This window comes from Echinops telfairi, unplaced genomic scaffold (assembly GCF_000313985.2).
Source record: "Echinops telfairi isolate 266 unplaced genomic scaffold, ASM31398v2 ScPeMD7_7410;HRSCAF=8448, whole genome shotgun sequence".
In the NCBI taxonomy this organism is placed as follows: domain Eukaryota; kingdom Metazoa; phylum Chordata; class Mammalia; order Afrosoricida; family Tenrecidae; genus Echinops; species Echinops telfairi.
In genome coordinates, this window is record NW_022111310.1 from 2,158,526 (window position 1) to 2,182,195 (window position 23,670).

The window sequence follows — 23,670 nt, forward strand, 5'->3', positions numbered from 1 at the left end:
GCTATATCTTTTGATAGCCGGGCACCATCAGCTTTCTTCACCACATTTGCTTATTCACCCACTTTGTCTTCAGTGGTTGTCTCACCCCTTCTTAAAACACATGGATAAACTGCTGGTTTCTTTGGGGCATTGCCCATACGGACTCTTCTTAAGGCATCAGTTACTGCACCATGCTTCCACCCACGCTTCACCGTGAACTCATCCTCCATTCTTGATTCAATTTTAGCCGAATTTATGTTGCTCTGATAGGGGCTCTTTTCAAGCTGTTGTCTTACCCTTCTTCTTCTTCTTCTTTTTTGTTTTTAATCATTTTATTGAGGGATCTTACAGCTCTTATCACAATCCGTACATACTTGCATTGTGTCAAGCTTGTTTGTTACATATGTTGCCATCATCATTTTCAAAATATCTTTTTTCTACTTAACATTCTTCTTAATGCCTCAAACCAGATCCTGCTCAGATATGTTACAGCAAGTTAGTATAAGTTCATTTTGGTGCAAAATTCTTTTAAAATCCATGTTTCATTTTTTCACAATACACATTTTCCATAAACATTTTAGATTCCTCATATGATAGTTTTTGTGCCATTAATAAAATTGAATTCTACTCCTAAACACTGATAGCTTTTCCATTTTAGTAACTTGCTGGAAATAAGAATGATTTTTTTATTGGCCTCAAATTGTATATGCTCCTGGTTGGTCATTTTAGAAGATTTTAAATCAAGCAACTCTTTTAGCTAATTATTTATAGAGTATCTGATTTTTCTTAAAAAGTTAATAGAGGGTTCAAATTTTAAATTTTTACAAACTACCTTCGGAGAAAAGAAAATTAAGACATGAGTTGATTGACCAGTTTCCATACTTAATCCTCCTTAGTTAGGCATGAACAGAAGATAAGGCTATCCTCCAGTAAAGAATACAGCCCAGGAAGCCAATGTAATAGGGTCACGGTGCGTCAGAATTGACCTGATAGTGGGTTTGGGTTCCTGCTTAGGGGTCATGATAGGAAATAACAATATATGATTGATCAAGGATTCACGAGGGTGGGAGGATGGGCGAGGGAAAGGAAGAAAGAAGAGCTTATAACAAGGACTCAAGTAGAAAATGTTTTGGAAATGATGATGGCAACATATGTACAAATATGCTTGATACAATTGATGTATGGAATGTTATAAAAGCTGTAAGAACCCCCAATAAAATGACTTAAACATTAGCTGAATAATTTATTTAAAATCTTAGTTTGGCCAAAGGAAGACAACTAGATTCTTAAAGCAGGTCATGCTTAGATGTTTCTCAATAATTCATTTACAAAGTCTATAGTCAACAATGTAACCACTGTGGCTACTTGATACTTGTAATCTGTAAAACTAAATATGAGTGAAGATTATGTGTGTTTTGATGGTTTTTATTCTTTTAAAACTTGAATGTATGTATATTTTGGCTCCCATACCTGTTGGGCCAAGTGTAGGTCACCTCCGCTCTATAAGCGTCAGGCATAAATACAGTGTATATTCTTGTTAACCCCTTATTGGTCTAGGCCACTATCACTGACTTGAGACCCATGCCCACTTCTGGCCAAGAATCATCTGTCCACCCACCCAGCAGTCTGTTCACACATCTACCCACCCATCCATTTTTCCATTCTCCTTTTTCATACATTATTGACTGCACACCTTTATGAGGCTTTTATTGGGACCTCAACTAGTTAAGACACTGCCAGCCTAGAAGAAGGCAGATGTGAAAACTAATGATAAGGGTATTGTGGCGGGTGTTGAGATCGAATATTCAGTGTGAGGTAGCAAAGCAAGACAAAATCTGAAAGCAGTAGTGTCCGGTTACTTAGGTTTTAATCTGTCCAAGTCAACAATTCATCCATGTCTTTTAGACTAAATGTTAAATTAGATACATGCATGCTTGCTTTTTTCTCAATAGTATTTTAATTCTATACCACTGGTGGCAGAGGGGATAAAATGAAACGTGCAATCTCTAGGGTAGCAGTCCTCACGGGCCCCTGAGGTTACAGAAGGTTAGCTGCCTCCCAGGTGGAATCAGGGCTGCTGTTTTCCTCGGTGATGCCTGGAAGTGTGGTTCATGATGCACTTTCCAAGTGAAAACTGCATTCAAGGTTTAGGACTTGAGAATAGTAAGACTGGGGATGGTAAAATCTCTGTTCTCCTGGTTAACTCAGAGGTCATTATACTCCAACTCAAAATGCATGAATGCTGCCATTGAAAGGTCTGTCATTTGCTATTTAAACATTTTAGGTGGAGAAACCGTGCAGTGGTGGTCAAGATTTGCTGCTTTACCCCGCTAAGAGACCACAGCTTTTGAGAAGTGAAACGGACCATGAAAAAGTGCCTCCACTCCCGATACCTGCTGAAAAGCCAAAGCCTCCATCCGAAGAGCATCCGCCGGTTATGCCCGGAGACTTGAAAGAGAAAGTGGCCAGGCTGCTGGAGAAATACAGGAGCGGCCTTTGGGCCAGCGCTCTCCCAAAAGCCTTTGAGGACATGCACAAGGTCAAGTTCCCCGAGGATGGCTTAAACAACCTGGCCTCGCTCTCTGATGTGTGCACCATAGACTACGTTTCTGGAAATCCCCAGAAGGCCATTCTCTATGCTAAACTTCCAGCGGCCACGGACAAAAGCCTCCGTGATGCAGGGCAAGGCCAGGGCGACTGTGATATCAAGTGCATGATCAAACAGGAGTATTTGCAGATTGAAGAGAGCCTGGGGAAAGCCAGCGTTGCTGAAAGTGAGGATGTCTTCCTGGGGCATGCTGCAGTCCCCCCGCTGACCATTCCCACCGAGCCCTCGCCGTCCGTACTGGTGGTTGAGCTGAACAACACGAATGAAGTGGTTATCAGGCAAGTTCTGTTGTGTCATTCTGCGGCTTTCTGATGTGTTGCCGCCTCTGACTGTCATTCACATGAGTAGCGGTGGGGGAAGGGGGCCTGTTGAAGAAAGTCTTAGTTATATAGTATTCTATATAACTTAGCTGACCCCCAAAAGACCACAGAAGGTGCTCAAAGACCTTCAATGAAAAGAGATAAAAAATCATAATGCTTTTCTATTTGAGTGGAAGTTGGAGTGAACATAGTAGTATTCTACTAGAGCCCTTGGGAGCTTTAGCAAGAGGTCTTACTCTAGGGGAATAATGAATGCATAAAGCTTTTCTTCTGTGATGTGGTACAGCCTAAAGATACACATACGTAGCTGAGGGCTAGGGGCCCTGTCTCAGCTATCTGGTGCTGGTGTAACAGAAATATCATAAGTGGATGGCTGTCACAAACCAGTACCATAAGTAGGTAGTGTTAACACATAGAAGTGTATTCTCTCAATGCTTAGGGGGCAGAGACGCAGCCGTAGTTGAAGGCTTTGGGCTGGATATCCCTTGCAGATTTCCATGTGTCTTAGCATCAATCTGCTCTTAGGTTTAAGACAGTGGTTCTCAACCTTCCTAATGCCGCAACCCTTTCATACAGTTCCTCATGTGGTGACCCATCCCAACCAGAAAATTATTTCCATTGCTACTTCATCACTGTCATTTTGCTACTGTTATAAATTGGGCGACCCCTGTGAAAAGGTCGTTTGACCCCCAAAGGGGTTGTGACCCACAGGTTGAGAACTGCTGGTTTAGAAGGTTCTCAGTGAGGGGGCCACAGATCTAAAAGACATGCTCCACAACCAGTTCTGCTTTCCTGGTCCCTGCTAGTCTGCTCACTTCTCTCTCCTTTTAACTCATGTAAGGCCACACTGCAGGAAAACAGTCCATATATCTGATTAGGGCTGTGACCTGAATCGGGACATTGCATTCTATTCTCATCACCTTACGACTGATTGGCTGATCAGATCCTGAGGGGATGTTTACATTATACATAAATACCAAATGACACCACTACACGGCTGCCGAGCGCTGAGAATCATGACCCAGCCAAGTTGATAGGCATGTAGGGGACACAATTCAACCCATGATAATCTGTCCCTCCCCTCCCCATTAATGCCCTTACCACCTGAAGACACTCACCCCGCCAGAAGTCTTCCACCAACTCCCAGTCAGAATTCTGTCCTGGGCAAAATGCCTCTTCTCCCGTGAATCTGGAATACCAGCACCTGCTCCTCATAGACAGTGGTGGAAGAGGCAAAAGGGAGCTATTTCTGTGGGAGCAATTGGAGGTAAATAAGGGGTAATGGGCGTTATGGAATTCCAAAACTCAACAGAACAATCTACTTTAGCTCTCAGGACTTGGGAATAATCTTCTGCTCCATGGGGCTACCCAGTGAGTAGTCCTGCCTGCCTGGCTGACTCAGGGTGGTAGCCATGCTCGTGATTTTAGATAGCGGCCACTTGGCTCTGGGATTTAGCTCCATCTTTCAGGCCCACTGAGACAGCAGTTCTGCTCCCTTAGCTTCAGGCAGGTCCCGTCTATGTGGCTCAACTGAGTAGTGACCCTACCTGCTCAGGCCTGGCAGGCCGCACGCTTCTGTTCTTCAGGTGTGGAAGCCCCACCCGCTCGCTCCACTTTGGTCACTGGCTCCCTCCCTGTTCCCAGCACACATGAGTGGCAGCCTCGTATTTTGGAACCAGGCTGCTGAAGATCTGACTTGGAAACCTAGGGAGTCATGACTTTGAGACCCAGCAGGCCATCGCTCCACCCTTGAAGACCCCAGAGGTCGTGCTCCTACCATTTGAAACCGAGCCAGGTCTGGTATGCTTGCTGCACTAGCCTCTTCTGCTGCTGCTGCTGCTTGGTTCCTGGGACGCTCCACCGCTTGGCTCCTCAGGCTGCTTGGGTCAGCCCAATCTCTGTTCTGCTCTGGTAAATGCTGCAAAGCTGCTTAGGTCCACCAATCAGTGCCCACAGGCACCTCACCCTACCAATGACCCGCAGCCCAAAGGTGCTCAGCTCCCTGGCTCTGCGGGTCAGCAAGCTGCATCAGCAGCTCCTCTAGGGTGTCCCCCTGCTCTGCCCGCACGCGCTCAGCTCCCTCTCGCCCTCACTCTCTGCTCCTGGTTCTTCTGCCACATCTCTCTGCTGCTGCTCACTGCCCCTGTCATCTGTAGGCTCACCTCCTCACTGCTTTCTGAGCCCTTTCCAGAATTGCCTTTGAGGCCCGTCGTTTCTGATTTTCTTACTAAAGGCTGACAGGAGGAATCTGGACCAGTTCTAGGATTTCAGTGGGGTTCCAGTCTATTCCAGGGTAACAAGGTCCTGAAACCCATCACCATTTTGTCGATACCACGCACGACCACCCTCAAGGACAGAGTAGCCTGCCTCTTCCCATGTCCAGGGCTCTAATCTTTATGCAAGCGACTGCCACCTCTTTTTCTCACGAGGGAGCTGGCGGTTTGAATCTCCAACCTTCTGATTAGCATCCCAGCGCTTAGCCACTGCACCGCCAGGGCTCCCGATGCTCCTGAACCCTCAGCTGCTCAGACCCCCTTCCACCATATCCATCTGAATCCCGAGCCAGCGTTCTGCACAGTCAGCAGCGGGATGGGTGGCACCGGCAAGCACGTGGCACAGTGCCTGCTGTTCGGTTGGCCCCTCCTGGCTGAGCCTGGTTCTGTGCCTTCCGAGCAGCTGGTGCTTCTGGACGCTGTCCTGTGGCCGTGGCGTGAAGGACCCTGAGCAGTGTGGCAGAACCCTAAGGACAAGTGTGAAGGGAAATCTGGCCCCACATACCAACTCTGTGAAATTTCGGGTTAGCAGCATTCCTGAATCAGCTTACAAGGAGCCCCGGTGGTGCGGTGGTTACATGAAGAGCTGCGATCCCCAGGGTCGGCAGTTGGAAACCAGCAGCACTCCTGGGGAGAAAGACTGGGCTTTCTACTCCCGTCAACAGTTACTATCTCGGAAACTGCAGGGGGTCGTGATGAGTCAGCACTGACTCGGTGGCATGAGTTTTTGTGTGTTTTTGTTGTCATTTAACTCATGCATTCTTTGTCCCCTTGCTCAGATAATTTGGGGTCAACATAGGACCTCATTTTTAACCACTGCCCACTATCCACACCAGCTGTGGTGTCCTCCTGCCCGTCTCTAGTCGAGCCATGTAAGCCTTCTCCTGATCCCACGCTGGCCCACACACCTTCCTTCTCCCTGGCAGGAGCTTGTGCCAGGCTCTCGGCCAGCGGGTGGCTGCGGCCCGCTGAGCTCTCAGGGCTGGAGCCCCTGGGGACTCTGGGTCCCTGGAGACAGCAGGCCCTCGGGCAGAGCTGCAGACCTCCTAGGGGATGTCCGGGCCAAAGGCAGCTGCATTCCGGGCACTGCCTTCACGTTTGAGTGCTCGTACCTGACGGCAGCCTCTCTGGCTGTTTCCAGGGTGAATCATGCACATGGATGTTGGCCTTAAAATAGCCATGACTTCAGACGAGCCATTTGTTCCCTTTTGTGGAGGATTCTGCTTTAGCTTTTTACTGTCGTTTGGGAGGAAGTTTACAGAACAAATGTGTTTTCCATCCAGCCAATTTGTAGTCATTGGGCACAGGCCTCGCTGGGTAGCAGAACATGGCCCGTTTCCTCCCTAGGTTTCCTGCTTCCATTCGCCTGTCTGTCCTGCCCCTTCCTCCCTTCTGGATGTTGCTCTTGAGCAAATGCCGCCCTTCTGGTCGCCTCCTGGAGTCTGTCGTCGCTCTGACAGGCCTGACTGTCGGCTGTCTGACAGTGGCTCCCGGGGGACAGGGCCAGTCGCAGGTTTGAAGGGGCTGGAGCCCTGCAGTGACGGTCCCACCAGTTGCCGTTAGAGCAGTGAGTCTGGTCTTTTTTCACGAGGTTGGAGTTTGTTGTGTGCTTTTCTCGCTCCCTTTCTGTGCAGGGAGGGGTGCTGGCCACCATCCGGTGCTTCTCCCATCAGGCGGTTCAGGCTCATGGCTGGCGTGAGCCCAGACAAAGTCACCGCCGTTCTCAACAACAGAAAATCTTGGAAGGGGTAGGGGCCAACGGGAAAGGAGCAGCTCCTCAGGAGGCATGTGCCCTGTTAGACACGTTGGCCCGGACAACCAGTGACATCTTGGAAGGGTGTCAGAGCTCCACGTGCTTGTTCCCATCTGTGAAGATGGGCGCAGGCAGTTGGGCGTTGTCATGTGGTTGATTTTAGTGTGTGAAGGCACTGTTTTTCTCTTCAGTGCCCGAGCCTTAAGGCAAAGCCCCCCTTTCAGTGATCTATCAAGATTTCCAGTAGCTTTTGACAACAGTCTTAGTGTGAGCCCTGCCTGCCTGGCCCCCATTGGTGTCCCCTTTTCCATGGTGTCTCCCTCTCCTCCTGTCCCTCTAGTCCTTTCTCAGCTTAGTCCACCCTGAAGACCGGCCCCAATGGCTGCTCTACTATGCTTCTAATGCTTTGGGTCACTGTGGAACGTTTGCTGGGTTATGTGGTGTGTTAGACCTAAGTCTTGTCTCCCTTGATCGCCACAGTGCGCTGTCCTTATTCGGAGGCACATTTGTTGGCTGAGTACACGTTCTCCTTCCTGTTGTCGTAAGCAAGTCCAAGGCTGGAGCCAGCGATGGCAGCAGGGGAAAAGGAGGCCGATCAGTGAATAGATCAGTGAATCGTGGCATGCCCCGACGGGGTTCCTCATTCCTGTCCCTTCCGCACCAATGCAGGTATGTGGGCAAGGACTACTCTGCCGCTCAAGAGCTGATGGAAGACGAGATGAAGGAGCACTACAGCAAGAGCCCCGGGGTCGCACCTGTCCAGGCTGTGCACGTGGGGCAGTTGCTGGCAGTGAAGGTCGAGGAGGATGCTTGGTTACGGGCACAGATCATCTCAGTAGACGGCAGCAGAATAAAGGCAAGTATTGCGTACTCTGTCGTACACTTTAAAATGGCAAAGGTTATTTCTAGCGTGTCCATTTAAACCGTTTCATTTTCTCCTGAAGTAGAAGAGATAGTCACTGTATAAGACTGTCCCTGTCCAACTGGCCATCCCCTTACAGAAGGGTCGTGGGGAGGAGACAAGCCGGTCAGGGTACAGGGTAGCAACGATGAAACATACAAGTTTCCTCTAGTTCTTAAATGCTTCCCTCCCCCCCTCCCGCTATCATGATCTTAATTGTACCTTACAATTCCGGCTAGACCAGAGGATGTACACTGGTACAGATAGGAACTGGAAACACAGGACAGATGATCCCTTCAGGACCAGTGCTGAGAGTGGCAATACCAGAGGGTGGAGGGAGGGTGGGGTAGAAAGGGGGAACCGATTACAAGGATCTACGTATAACCTCCTCCCTGGGGGATGGACAACAGAAAAGTGGGTGAAGGGAGATGACAGGCAGTGTAAGACATGACAAAATAATTATAAATTATCAAGGGTTCGTGAGGGAGGGGAAAAATGAGCTGATAGCAAGGGCTCACATAGAAAAAAAATGTTTTGAGAATGATGAAATGAACAAATGTGCTTGACACAGTGGATGTATGTATGGATTGTGATAAGAGTTGTACGAGCCCCCAATAAAATGATTTAAAAAAAGAAAAAAGATTGTCCCTGTCAGCCTGAAACTCAGTAACGGTCCTATTATCTCACGGTTTTATGGGAAGGGGGGTGGATCCTTTTCCGTGGCATCTCCATAGTCATGATCATATCAGCACAAGGCATTTCTTCTTATTCCTGAGGGATAACCCAGGGTAGAGCTCTGTGCACGTCTCATCACAGCCAGGTCTTTGAAGTGAGGGCAGCCAACAGAGATGAGAAGACGCCCCTTGCTCCTGCAGCTGGCCGAGCAGAACCTGGCGAGCCCTTGGGTCTTCTCCAAGAGCTGCTGCCGGCACTTGGCCTTTTTGTCCCTGTCAGCCTCTGCCCCTTGCCTCCTCTTCTCTCAGTGCAGAGAATGAGAACCAGAACTCACCCACAGGGCAGTCTCCTTGAGATCATGGTGCTATGCGTCTTGGGGGATCCCCGCGTAACACACCCAGGTGGTTCCATAGGCTCTGTCTACCCTTTTAAAGTGTTGCCTCTCTCTTACTTGGGGAAAGCTGTGTGGTCTGTTGGGGATTTTCGTTTTTCAGCAATGAGCTGCCTCCTCAGTCTCCCTTTAAACTCATTCACAGTAGAGGGGCCGCTGCTTTATGGAGACGTTTGCAGGAGATAGTCTCTTGTTGAAGAGGTCTCTCTCACCCGACGGAACATGGCTGTAAGGGTTTGGTCTGGTGCACTCCTCCAGATGAGGAGACTGAGGCAGACGCGCCTCATTGCCCAGGCGTAGACGACATGAGTGGCCAGAGAAGGCGGAGAGCTGAGCAGGTGGTGGCATGGAAGCCAGAAGGGAGAAGTCTCCCAGAGCAGGGAGCACGCGGCTGTGAGGATTGTACCGGTGTTAGAGATGAAGACGATGCTCACTGTCCATTCAGTAGGACGCTCCCAAAGCAAGCGGCTGTCTCGGTTCTGCTGAGTACTGGTTTTGAAGGAACCCATGAAGCTGACAGATGAGGCCTCCCTTCATCTGGAGGAGGAGCCCTGGTGGGTAGTGGTTTCACATCGGGCCTTGCTCCTCCAGCTCAGTGGCTGCCAGAGACAGCTGAGGCTTCTCCTCCCATGAACAGGGACGGTCCCGGAGCCCTGCAGGGGCACTTCCACTCTGTCCGGTGGGGTTGCCGTGAGTCAGCATGACTCGATGGCAGTGAGTTCGATTTGCTGTGGTGGTTTGGAGAAACCCGGACCTCTTGTTTCTCTTGAATTGGGCGGTGCCTGGCACAAGTTAGAGGCTCCCTCCTGGCTTCCTATTCGCTGAGTATGAGAGGCAGGGCCTGGATCCCTCGGGGCATGTGATCACCCCTGAGGTGGTCGGCCTGACCCAGCCCTGCATCACGGGTGTGCGATGGGTTGCTTGGGTGTCGGGGCACCTAGAGCCACTAGGTGGCACCCGAGGACCTGCCTGTGCAGCACCATGGGGCGTTAGTGAGGGACCCTGTCCCCAGCCCTCAGCGTGGTGTGGTCAGTCAGCTGGGAATCCCTGTGCTCTGCCCCGACTGCTGCACCACTGTGTGATGTCCTGAGGCTCCGCCTAACCTTGTGCCAGCTCCGACGCAGCGCCCGTTGTGTCCGTCCATCTTGCAAGGGTCTTCCTCTTTTTTGCTGTCTCTGTCTACCAAGCACGATGTATGTCCTTTCCCAGGACATCTTGCTTGCTAAAGTACTTAGGAGAGAGCAGTTATGTGCTGCAGTGATTCGAAAGAAGAATGGAAGGACAGAAAGGGGAGGTCGAGGAAGCTACAAACCACCCAGAACCTCCCTGGAACAGGTTCTGACCATCCACTGAGGCACGGTCCCGATGCCCTGCCCTTTGTCAGAGTACACATCTGCCTTTGTGTCTTCTTTGCTGTTGGGGCACAGCCCCCAGCCCCTCGCCCAGAGCTGCTTTCCAGAGGCTGCTCGGTGCCCAAGGGCAGGTGGTGGTCTCTCTGTCTCTTCCTGTGTCCTTTGACTTCCTGCTCAGTGGGATTTGTGTTTTGTACATTTAGTATCAGACCCTTGGTGCTAAGAAGCTGCCCTGTACGCGTTATTTTCAGGCAGAAGGTCAGAAGGGCTGCCCGCCTCTGTGGGCTTGCTCTCTGTTAGCCATGCCCCTGCCTTGCCAGTCGGGAACGCCCATGGTTTTTGTTGTTGAATCTTTAAAGCTCATCCATCTTACTACTTAGAGAAGCACGCTGGGCTTCCAGCAGTCCCCTGCCGACTCTTAGTTATCATTTTAAATCCAAGGCTTTGTGTTTCTGGATTTTACTTTTCTCAAAAAAAAAAAGGGGTGGGGTGAGAAGGAGTGGTGGTAGTGGCGGTATGTTTATGTATCTGATTTCAACTGAAGATCTTGCAAGCACTCTAAAAATAACACCCAGGCTCACTGCTCGGTGCTAAGGGCTAAGAGGAGTCACGAGGGTTTCTGTAAACACAGGGCGCTGTCTCTCACATTGGAGACTTTTGCTGAACTGGGCAAAGGCCTGACAGCATCACCCCTCCACCCCCACCCCCCACGCCCACAGAAGCCCCTGTTTCTACAGTACCGGCTTCTAGTTGCCCAACCACGGGGGTCCATGTGGTCCTCAGCCGTGGTGCTCCTCAGCCCCCTGGAATATCACGGCCCAGAGCAGCCATCAGGAACACAGCTGTCGGAGGCTCTAGTGCAGTGGTTCTCACCCTTCCTCATGCCGCGACCTTTTCATACAGTTCATGTGGTGGTGACCCCAGCCATAACATTATTTTCGCTGCTACTTCATTGTCATTTTGCTACTGTTATGAGTCAGGCAACCCCTGTGAAAAGGTCATTCGACCCCCCCAAAGGGGTCATGACCTACAGGTTAAGAACCGCTGTTGGAGATGCTGCTACATAGCCCAGAGTCCTGCCTCCGCTAGATACAAACATGTTAGACAAGGAAGCAGGGGCGTGGGCCTGCCGTCACTGTGGGTGGGACAGAACCGGACAGGTGTGCTGGTGAGAAAGTGCCGCGGAGCAGGCAGCACAGCGGAGCTCAGTCTGGCCCTGCTCTTCCTGCAGGCCCAGGGCACAGTGCAGGCGGGCCCCAGAGGCCACATCCTGATTATCTTTGATCCCAGCCCAGGCTGGCTTTTCTGGGCTAAATCAGGCGTCAATTGGTATTTTCCAACCAGCTGAAGCACCCCTCACTTGGGGAAGAAAATAAAACAAAACAGCGAGCCCATTTTAAAACGCTGAGTAAAATGGGCCAGCTAAAGGAGCCCTGGTGACAAGGCGACTGCTGTCCCCCAGGTCGGTGGTTCAGGACCACCAGCCGCTCCCTAGGAGAAAAACCAGGCTTTCTGCTCCCGTCTCTACTCTTGGGGACCCACGGACGCAGTTGCACCCACCTGATGACAGTGAGAGGGAGCGAGATCTATCAAAGGCTTTTCCTTTGTAAAGAAGTGAAGATGTTAAAATGTCCCTAGGCGCTAACATGTTCCTTTGTTTGCATTATTACCCTTAGGTATGCTATGTTGACTATGGTTTTAGTGAAAATGTTGAACGGAACAAAGCATACAAGTTGAATCCTAAGTTCTGTGCACTTTCATTCCAAGCGGCCAAGTGCAAGCTGGCAGGTAAGAGGAGGTTTCTGTTTTGTTCTGTCACGCTCTCCATCTTCTCTTGATAAGTTGTTCGTGCTGTACTTTTGAATGTTTAGCTGTGAAAACAAGCCAAGTGTTTTGAAGTATTTCACTCTTAGGTGTAAGGAGTCCCCTGTGTAGGGTGGTCTTTGGAACATGAGGGCATTATAAAGAAGAGGTCTGCTGGCCCCCCTGGAGCTTGTCCTCAGGAGAGGGGCGGGCTCTGACCAGCTGGAGTCATTGGTTGGACTGGGGTTCCAGGTGGCCGTCAGCCTCCGCCTACAGAGACGGACTCCGAGGGCGGTGCCTACAAGTAACACACCTGATGGCCCCAAGCTCAAGCTCAGCTGTGGGTCTGTGGCGTTGGTGACAGAGTTAATGTGTCACTGCCCCTCTCTTGGTTCCTTGAGGGGGAGTAGAGGAGTGCATGTGTGTGAGAGTGACATTGTCGGGACAGCGGGACCCAGTGCTCTGCTGCCCACGAAACAAGGCATCATCCAGGAGAGTTTAAGCAAAACTCAGCAAGAGAGCTTCATTCTTTCATGGAAATTAGCCCTCTGAAGGAAATCCTGTGTCCAGCAAGGACCAATGTTGAAGAAGCTAGGTTTGAATCTATCTGTAAGGTAAATCTCAAGTATTTTATAAGCCACTAGAAACCCATAGGAGTAGGTTTTGAAAGCTGCCATTGGACGGGATTTAGGAGGCGGAAACGAGAGGTTTGAGGAAAGGCTGACACGCTGCGTGTCCGGAGGAGTGCCGAGGGGAGCGTCTGCGTGTACAGGGGACCATAGAGATCGCCAGCTCTTTAGGTGCATCAGGGAAGGACAGCACGTTAGTTGTGAGTCGTCATATGTATGACACATGAGATTGCAGTGTTCAAGGAATTTTAAATAGTATTTGGTCTGTAATGGAATCCACTTAACGTTTTGAAACATCGAATCCGTGATCAATCAGAAGGTACTTTGGTTTCCTCAGAGCCATCCCTGGGACCTTTCAAACAGGAAAGAACGTGTTCATTTCAATTCATGAGCATTTCTTTTTCTCTACGAAGATAATTGTAGGTATTTCACTCAAAAGGGGAAAAAAAGAAAATCGAGGATGAGATTTGGGGAACTAAAAGGCAAATACAAGACTGACAGATATAATTGATTGGTAGCTTTTTATTTTATCTATGCAGGATCCCTGGAGGCGTGGGTGGTTTGGAGCTGGGCTGTCAACTGCAAGGTCAGCAGTGTGAAACCAGCTCCAAGGGAGACAGACAGGCTTCCTGCCTGTGGGAAACTCACAGGGGCGCTTCCGTCCGCCCAGTCCTGGAGGTCCCTGTTAGCTGGCTTCAACTCGATGTCAGTGAGCTTGTGTGTATCTGTAAAGGCTGTTTGTCCTACAGTCGCATTTCCGATTGGTGGTCAGCTTTTATCTTGTTACAGGATTGTTTACCATAGTGTAATCATTCAAAAAGGCATTCATACCATATTTCTAAAATTATAAGGGATAATATAAGATAGATAACATAAGGAAGATTATAAAACAAAGCTTCCATTTAAAATGAAAGTACTGTGTAGTCAATTCTTAATTAGATAGTAAATGGCCAAAACAGATTGAAATCACTCTTATCATCTTCAACGGATTTATCCAATTCAGTGAGAATAAAGTACACCTTCTTTTTCAGGATTGGAGTTTCTGAGTGATGACCCTGACTTAGTGAAAGTGGTGGAATCTGTGACCTGTGGGAAGATCTTTGCGGTGGAAATCCTTGACAAAGCTGAGGTGCCCCTCGTGGTTCTGTATGACACCTCCGGGGAAGACGACATCAACGTCAACGCCACCTGCTTAAAGGCCATCTGTGACAGGTCCCTGGAAGCTCACCTTCAGGTACCCGTGATCACTCCTGATAGCTTGCTCAGAGGGTGTGAAGAAGAGGCACCAGAATGCTATCAGTCTTAGGCTAGGAAATGTCACAGGAGAGCAGACCAGAGATAGGTATTGTATGCCTGACTGGAGTTAAAAGGTAGCATCTCTTTAATAAATTCGCATTTGAAAGACAGACATTAAAACTTCATATTCATTATAATGTTCTCTATCATAAAATTACCATGGGGTCTCTAAAATGAACCAGATACATATATAAACCATGGATATGTGAATGGATTTGGGGTTCATGCTTAATTCCAGCCCCAATCTAAGAGCGGCTCCTTGTTATGTCTTGGCCCTGCTCTGAACTTGCCCTCATGGAGAGATCACTGAAGATAGGGTGCTATAGAAAAGTGTGGTGAAAAAACTCGAGGGTGCCTGTCTATCAGAAAGAACAGTGTCTGGGGGTTTAAAGGCTTGTCTTCAAACAAGCAGCCATGTAAGTGAGGCGTCAACTAAGTCCACATGGAAGAAGCACAGCAGCCTGTGTGATCCAAAGATTGTAAATAATAAAAACCAAATCTGAAGGAGGGAATAGTATCAGAGCTTAACCTGTGGATCAGTCTGCAGAAGGCTACAGATAGCAGTGGAAGCCCAAATCCATTTGCATGGTCTCTGGTGAATCCCCTCGGGCCACAGTCAGGGATGTGAGTAGCCGTGCTAGTGGACAGAGAGCACTGTAAAGTGGATGATGGCAACTGTAGTTATGTTAAACCCATCTCCCGTTTGACCCACTTTAAAATTGACTCAGTTTAAATATATGTATTCATAAGACAACAGTTTAGGTTTTTTTAATGCTGATGGCAACCGATTTAAAAAGTGCACTTGAAGAAAAAAATCTCATAGGAAATAACCCCAAACATGAAATGTCTAGAAATAAGAATGCACCTAGACGTTTTTAAAAATTAGACACACTCAGGACAGACTTGGATAAATAGAAACGCATCTTATTCTCAACAGTGTAAAGATACAAACCTTCTCCGAAATTAGTCTGTCAACTTAAATGTGATCACGAAATTCCAATATCTTTTTATGGGGATTTGACAAAATGACCCTAAAATACTTCTGAAAGAATAAAATGCAGAGGTTGTTGAAAAGCTTTGGAAAAAACTGAAGTACCGAAGAAAGACCAGTCTGAACTAAAAATTAAAATACATGATGAAGGATTAGAATTAAAATAATATGGGAAAGCCCAGGAACAGAAAGAAATGTGAATGAAACAGAATAGAGTTCATAGGTGGACTTCAAATTTAGATGCGAGATGTATACAATCTAAAAGTATAACAATTTAGTAGGGAAATAAAGATTATTTGGCAAATAGTGTTTGGACAGCCGAGTAACCATTGGGGTGGAGGGAATAAGGCTAATTACTACATTATTATTTATGATCAGAAAAATACCTAGGTAGGATCAAACATTAAAGCCTGAAATATCAAAGAGTGCTGGTGTACAGATTGCCTTCCCAGCAGCAGAGCCCGAGTCAAAGACCCATGGAGGGGAGGGGATGTGGTACATTGGCCGGGAGGGAAACCCAGCATCACAGAAGCAAAGCAGCAAACACCAGAGCCAAATGTAGAGAGGGATATCTGCAGAACCGGGTAGGGAATCTACCCGTGTTCTCTTACCCATCAACATTGAGCTGATTCCGACTCATAATGACCTTGTGGGACAGGGTAGAACTACCCCATAGAGTTCTTAGACTGTTAACTTGACAGGGAGGTTTCCCAGTTCTTCCCTGACAAGGCGCCGGAAGGTTCCAGTTGCCCACCATTCAGTTAGCAGCTCAGCACTTAACCACCATACGACCAGGCATCTTGTCAACCCATTGTCATTGAGTTGTGTCCGACTCAGAGTGGCCCTGGATAGACTTGCCAAGACTATAATCTATATGGGAGCAGACAGTCTTCTCTTTCTTCCAAAGGGCCTTCTGGGTGTGTTTGAACCCCAGCAACCCAGCACTTACACCAAAGCACCACCAGGGCTTTGTAAAGATAATGCCCACAGCCACTGTCATAGAGCGGGCTGTAGCTCACAGCGACTGTGTATATATCCTACATTAGGTGGGTAAGAGCTCCCTCGCTTGTGGAGCCTCCGGACCCATCTTTACCTTAACCAGGGTGCCCTTTTGTCTGGTCCAGGTTGATGCCATGTACACAAATGTCAAAGTGACCAATATTTGCTCCGATGGAACACTCTACTGCCAGGTGCCCTGCAAGGGTCTGAACAAACTCAGCGACCTTCTACATAAGATAGAAGACTACTTCCATTGTAAGGTATGGCTGGGCATCATCTGCCTTCCACAGAAGCTCAAAATGGCAAGGGAGAGTGGTCCACAGCATCGCATACAAACGAATAACTTTTGACTTGTGTTCTTTTCTGACTCAGGACCTGCTGGGGCTTGCGTTCTTTCACGTTTCTGAGACACCTTCCTTTACCTCCATTCAGAATGGTAGTCCTAACCCAGAACATGCCCTGATTTCCCGGGGCCAAAAGTCTGATGCTCTTTCACCCCCTCCCTCTCATCCCACAAAGCGAGAATTCCCCTTACCGACAAAGCTCATTGAGCACTTCGTGGGGCAAGTATTCAGCTGCTGTATTGTAGTTAGCTATTTAGATACCTATTTCCCGTATTCAAGTAGTGCAGGCTTCCTAAGGGCAGGCAGGCTCTGTGCCATAACCAGTTTTTATACCTCAACTCGCGGTACTCCCTAGTTAGCAGTGCTACTTAGGAAGACCACGCGATGGAGGCATTGGGTCTGAAGTGTTGGCTCTTTCTGGATTACAGATGTCATTGAGTGTCCCAGAGTCATTACCTCTGTTTAATTGGTTTCCTATCTTGGTGAAATATGAGCCACCCCAAGAAGCTGACTCCAGTACCTCACTTACATTCTCCATGGTAGGGAGAAGCTCTCTTGATAATCCTTGGGAAGATAATAGCTACTCACCTCCCCCTGCAGGGAAAGCCAGTATGGGCGGGTCCCCAGCTTCAAGCTGCAGCAAAAGGGGAAGAGACCCACAACCCCAATCTGTTGGCATTTCACAGGCATGTTGATGACATTTCTTTCATTTTGGAATTTACGAAATCCTGTTTTAGGCTCTAACTGTTAAAAGGTGGAAAGAAGAGGCCTTGAGGAGTGGTAACCCAGCGTCCTGGCTCCATACCTGCTGCTCTCCTACTTCTTGTTTACCTGGTGGGGCCAGAGCACCCCGACCTCCATGCTCACGCGCTGTAGATAGTTTAGCAGTCCTGATTGATGGGCCGGCACCCCAAGTCGGGGACCTGAACCACTGTCATCAGCGTGCGCATATGTAACAAGGCAGAAGCTCCAGGGCTCCTTGCCCCCACCCAGTACTCTCCTGAGAGGGAAGAGGCTTGTGTGGATGTTCTAGAACATTCTGGTTAAGCCGTTTCCCTGTGCCGCCGTCGCCTACCGGTGGTTTCAGTGGTGCAGCAGTGCACTCTGTGCTGAGGGTGAGAAAAGTAACGCTGCTTATTTCTGCTTTGCAGCACGTGACTTCGGAGTACTTCATCCCCATCCCCTTCTGCGGGAAAATCTGTCTCTTCCATTGCAAAGGGAAATGGGCACGCGTAGAGGTAAAATCAGTCATTTAACTTCCCAAAACACGCCACACCCGATATTTCTGGCACACAGTGTCCCTAAAAAGTGGGGCTAAATTCCCATATAGTCAGCTCGAAGCTAAGAAAGAAAGCCCGGCCAGTCTGGCTCAGGCTCCCTGGGCCCTAAGGGGGCTCCCCGTTGGCTCCCCAGCACACGGTAAAAGAACAAAGGCATATGTGAAGAGAGGCTAGCCAAATGCATCTGATGTTGAATCATGCGATGTCCCTTACTGGTACCCATCCCCTGTGTTATCATGATGCTCCGAGCATAGCTTTAGTATTGTACTTAGTATGCAGTAACTATGTTTGCGTCATCTACCATGAGACCAGGAGCTCTTTGAGTTGGGGAAGCACATCTCTGAGGACCAGATAGGGATGCCTGGATATAAGAAGCATTCATGATGGGCCATCCAAACCACGTGAGGCGTTCTGTAGTGTGCTTCATTCCTGTACTCACGCGCTCTCCATTTGCCTCCACCTCCACTGCCATAGCCCCAAGAAATTACTAATCCAGTTACAGTCTCTATACATTTACCTATGCTGGATTTCATATAAAGAAAAACACACCCCAAACCCCCCAACAGCAATAAAACACAGGGCAACCTCAACCCACAAAAAGCAGAAAATAATGAAAACTAGAACATATCTAAAATGGGTCCAAAAAGAGAACCCAGAAGGGGCAGGTCCCGGTGTTCTGCCAGTGGCAGGTGACGCTGTTGGAAGTCTAACCCCCTCCCAGATGACTGCGCTGATGGGGCGGCCTTTGACCTGTGTAAGGAGGTTGTGTGGAGACAAATGTCACCGTGACTTATTGGGGACATTGTGGACACTTAGAGGTTCATCTTGAAACTTGTATTGTGATGTTGTCAGTAGGAATGGAAGTCATTTTATCACAGGTAGGTAATTATTGCTCTGACTCTGCATAATCTTCCCATTTTTAATCTCTTGATTTAGACTTATTTTTACCTATTTATAATTTTCTGAGTTGAGATTATTATATTAAATTTTCCAATGAAGCTATAGAATCCCAAAATAACCTTATAATTTAAAAATGCATAGAACTTATCGATGACAAGTAAATCTGTCTCTAAAGTACCTCCCTTCCTTAGCAATTGATTGCTTATGCACAATAGTTACTTCTTATATCTTTATTTTGTGGAGAATAGACTATCTTCCAATCAGCCATACATAAAAATGTATCATTGATCATACCCTGTCACTGAAGAAATAGTAACTACCAGTGTGTTTGTGAGTTTCAGCCATTACTAGCTTACTGATTATTACGATTCGAATGAATTAACAACTAGATGATCAATCAATTCTACTCTTTAAAAACAGAATCTTTCTAATAAATAAGCCCACTTCAAAGTCAGAGAATCTCAGATCACCTTTGTGTTGGTTGGATGCCGAAGCATTGGGCCGTTTGGAGACGCTCAGAGATTCACCAGTGCTTGTCTCATTTCAGATCACAAACGTCCACAGTAGCCGGGCTCTCGATGTCCAGTTCCTGGACTCCGGCACTGTGACATCTGTGAAGGTGTCGGAGCTCCGGGAAATCCCCCCGAGGTTCCTACCAGAGATGATCTCTGTCCCACCTCAGGTACTCACGGGCGTCAGGCCGGGCTTTCTGCTAGGAGAGGTTTGGCTGCATTGGTAACATAGGCTTCATGTATTGAAACCCAACTTTTTTTCAGAAAATTGGGAGCTATTCAAATGTGGTCGCTTACCAATTTCCAAAACTGAAAGTTGGCTGACTCGAGACAATAAGACCCCCGAGACTGACAGTATGATGTGATAAATGAAAGTTCAAGTCATTAGACTGTATATTTAGTTCAAGGGCCTGTTTTGTTAGAAGACAATGCTGATGGCTATGCAGTTCCTATATTGTTTGCAAATGCTTAATTTCCAGCGCTTTTAGTTTACTTAGATCACCACCTCCTTTGGAAATCTGGGTTTAGTTCATCTTTGTCTTGCATGATCCTTTCCCCACCAAACCAAACCAAACCAACACCACTCCCAAACCCCCCTGTCGGTCAGGGCTTAGGGGCTGTCTGCGCTCTTAGTGACTTCCTCACCATGACAGGTGCCACAGGCAGACAGCACAGAGGGAGGGAGGAGAAAGAAGCTACCCTCCCTCACGAAATCGCCTCTGTCCATTGTAAAGGCAGAAGGGAGTCTCCAGGGCCATCTCCTGTTCCCTGCTCTCGCCCACCTGCCTTTCCGTGGAGTTTGTGCACAGTGGTGCTGGGATGTAAACACATGGGAGAGGATCTGGCTTTCCAGCTAGCTGGTTTGTCTCACCTTTTTTGAACGCTGGTGGTGCACTGGGTAAAGTGCTCAGCCACTGACTGAAAGGTCACCATTTTAACCCACCAAGACGTTCAGTCTTCCAGAGAGCAGGCGGCCCTGGAAACCCTGTGGGGCAGTGTACTGTGTTGTGTAGAGGTACTAGGAGTTGGAATGGACTTGACGGGGGTCGGGGGTCCTTTTTTTTTTGTTCACCTTTCTTCATCATTTCAACCTTCCAAAGGTACACACCGTGCTCAGGAAATGCTGCCAGCAGACTTAAGCCTCCAAAGAGATTTGTGTAACAGGAACCAGATGCCATCCAAATGACATTTCTGTTTCTTTCTGTGCACCGTTGTGTGGGTGGAAGTTCACAGAGCAAATGCGTTTGCTATTCAATAATTGATATAGACATTTGCTCCATGGCCTTGGCTATGACCCCCTTGCTGTAACAGCTCTTTCCCCTTCCTCCCTGGGTTCCCCGTTTCTCTTCATCCATTCCTCCTACTACGTGACATTGCCTCATTTTTAGTTTGGCTTGGAGGGAAGCCTAGAGAGGCGTCCCAACCCAACCCCTTTGTGATTCACTGATCTGACACCAGTTAGTCTCGCCCTCTATGTCACCATCCATAAAATGGGATCATAGCACTGCCCTGCAAAAGAAATGCATGAAGAACCAGGTATACAATAGGATGGGGAACCAAACCCACTGCCATCGAGTCAGTGCTGGCACAGGTGACCCCATGTGGGTTTCTGAGACTGTAACTGTTCACAGGAGTAGAAAGCCCAGTCTTTCTTCCAAGAAGCTGCTGGTGGTTTTGAACTGTTGACCATGGGGATTGCAACCCAGTGAGTAACCAGTACACCACCAGGGCTCTTCAGGAAAGTGAACAGCACAGCATAAATAGCTGCTCAGACCCTAGGGCTGTGGTTGTTATTGTTGTTATTGTTGTAATTAGCTACTGCTGTTTCCTGTGCTCTATCTTGGCGGCATCAAACGTGTCAGAAAATAATGCCGGCGGTACTCATAAGTGCTTATTTGAAGTTGCTGTGTCTGCCTTCTCATCGTGTTTTCTTCTCAGGCGGTCAAGTGCTGTTTAGCAGACCTCCCACAGTCCATCGGCATGTGGACCCCCGATGCTGTGCTCTGGCTGAGAGATTCCGTTCTGAATTGCTCGGACTGCAGCATTAAGGTGAGCCGTCGTGTGGACCCTGCCGTGCTCACAAAGGGAGCTGGCAGCAGACGAGCTCACTTGGTTTTTATGGAATAATATTACCTTCCTGTAAGCTGATGTCTTCACCTGTGACACATTTTTATAGTCAAGGGAATGGAAAAATGTGTAGTTATATTTTGTGTTTTTTAATTGTTATCCACAAGGGGGCTTCAAAAAGTTTGGAAAGTTTGAATGAAAAGATAACGGAATTTTCCCATAATTTTATTGAAGCCCCTTCATAATTAAGAAGTTATCCTATTTCTCCAGTATTATTTAATTTATATAATGTTTCCCACTATTAAAATGTAACAAAGATACCTTCTGCGCTTATCTGATTCTCAACAGAGAAGTCAGTGTATCTCTCAAATGCTTCTAAAATTACCCAAGTCCCCTACTTTTCCTTTACTCTAGAATGAATTGTAAACCAGTTACTCGATTTTAATCTGGTTTTTTTGCTCTTTTAGAAAAAAAGAAAAGTTTGCATACGTGATTTTGCTTATTTCGCTAGCTCCTTTTCTCTTTCTGCACTTAAGCATTTTCGCATCAAAGGTGTTACTCACGTTTCTGAGAACAGAAATGTAACCAGATACTTTTCTCTGCTGGGACCAGAGGCAAGTTGAGTTTTCATTCGATAGGAGCCTTTCACAGTGAGGGGCCCAGGAGAAGTGCTGCCCTGGGGTTTAAATTATGTGAACAAACCCTGACTTCCCATCTTAAGCAGTCCTTTGGAATCCACACTGTACAGTGCACACTGAAGTGTGGAGCGCTTCACAGGGCAGCTCCGTGGTCACAGATGCTCTTTAAGTCCCGAAATCCAGGGTACTCTATACACATAAATTTTAAGCCCTGGTGGTGTGGTGGTTAGGTGTTGGGCTGCTAACTACAAGGTGACCTGTTTGAAACCACCAGCTGCTCCCTAGGACAAGGAGGAGGCTTTCACTCCCATAGAGAGTCAAGAGCCTCAGAATCCCACAGGGACAGTGCTGCTCTGTCCTGTAAGGGCACTCTGGGTTGGGATCGACTCGATGGTAGAGAGTTTGGTTTTTTGTTATCATAAAGATCAAAATGAAACAGCAGCCAGGAATTCACTGCCAAGTCGTAGGACATGTCTTAAAGAGATATGTCTTGCTGAGGAAGAAGAGCAGTGACGGTGACCGGATGCCCTTGCTGGCGTGTCTCTCTAGCGCGCGCCTGCCTGCTGTGCTCCCAGGTCCACTTTAGTCTGGGATGGTAAGATGAACCTGGGAGAAGTGGCACACATTTGGCGTCCCTTAAGTAAACCAGAGGAGTTGATGAGAATTAGCAGTCACCTCACCCTCCGTTCTGAAGGACGACCCCGGTTCGCCGTGTCTGTGTGTGGTCTCTTCATGCACATACTCGCCTGTCTGCAGACACTAACTAGCCCAAGATAGCTAGGTGGGTGAAAGGCACCGAGCTACAACTCTGCTCTTGGTCTTCTTCGCTCCAGATCCCCCTTCTCCCGCACAATTGGGAGGAGAGGGGAGGAGGGCTCTGGGACTAAAGAGGACATCTGAGCTGCCCAAGGGTGTGGTGGGGATGCCTCGCTGTCCTTCCCTTCCCAGTGCTGAGGGCACTCCAGCCTTACGCAGACCTGCTCGCAGAGCCTGCCACCACTGTGGCTGTTTTTCATCGTCAAGGCTGAGCCCCCTGGAGGCTTCTGCCTGGAGTGTGTGAGAAATTATCAATTTATTCTTTAAACCAGTGCCCTTCTGGGTGAGAGCCGGCCTCTCACAAGAGACAGCTAGTTCTTCGGCATTGTCCGAGGGTTAAAGCTTAGTAGGGATTTCATTTCCATAAGGTTGCTGCTGCCTTCACGACTCTGTGACTTCAGTTCCGTCTGGTTGCTCAAAGCTACAGTAGATGACTCATGTTACCTTTGATACAATGCACTGCAAGCTTGCTTAACATTGCCGTGTTTTAAGATTCATATTATAGCTTGGCTTTCTCACATTGTCTGTGTGTGTACATGTGTGTGTTTCCCAAAGGTGACAAAAGTGGATGAAACCCGAGGGATCGCACATATTTATCTATTCACTCCCAAGAACTTCCCCGACCCTCACCGCAGCATCAATCGGCAGATCACCAACGCAGACCTGTGGAAGCATCAGAAGGATGTGTTCCTCAGCACCTCACCCAGTGGGGCCGGCTCGCCCAACAGCAAAAGTGGCAGCTCCCCCGGGGAGGGCCCCTCCGGGGAGAGTTTGAGGAAGACACCTGTGGAGGTCGTCAGAAAGGCGGTGGTGGACCACCCCCACCTCTTCCCTGTGGAGGAACTGCCGCCTCCTGTCCAACTGTCGAAGCCAGGGGAGCACATGGATGTGTACGTGCCCGTGGCCTGCCACCCCGGCTTCTTTGTCATCCAGCCGTGGCAGGAGATCCATAAGCTGGAGGTTCTGATGGAGGAGATGATTCTCCACTACAGCGTGTCTGAGGAGCGCCACGTGGCCTTGGAGAAAGACCAAGTGTATGCTGCAAAAGTGGAAAACAAGTAGGTCTTTGGAACAGCGCTGTGTAGTCTGACAAAAGTGTGTCGAGTGGAATCAAGCGTCCTTGGCCCTGTAAGGGGCGGGGGG

At 48.4% G+C, this 23,670-nt stretch overlaps 1 protein-coding gene across 1 annotated transcript in view; it reads left to right on the plus strand.

Moving 5' to 3' along the window:
* The window catches only part of TDRD7 (tudor domain containing 7), a 45,108-nt gene that overhangs the window by 16,760 nt on the left and 4,678 nt on the right, over positions 1-23,670 (plus strand). The window contains exons 6-14 of the mRNA XM_004710993.2: positions 2,264-2,865; positions 7,603-7,789; positions 11,929-12,040; positions 13,716-13,918; positions 16,096-16,230; positions 17,466-17,552; positions 19,042-19,176; positions 20,945-21,055; positions 23,083-23,585. Of these exons, the coding sequence (XP_004711050.1) occupies positions 2,264-2,865; positions 7,603-7,789; positions 11,929-12,040; positions 13,716-13,918; positions 16,096-16,230; positions 17,466-17,552; positions 19,042-19,176; positions 20,945-21,055; positions 23,083-23,585 (2,075 nt within the window). The remainder of the gene's footprint in view (positions 1-2,263; positions 2,866-7,602; positions 7,790-11,928; positions 12,041-13,715; positions 13,919-16,095; positions 16,231-17,465; positions 17,553-19,041; positions 19,177-20,944; positions 21,056-23,082; positions 23,586-23,670) is intronic.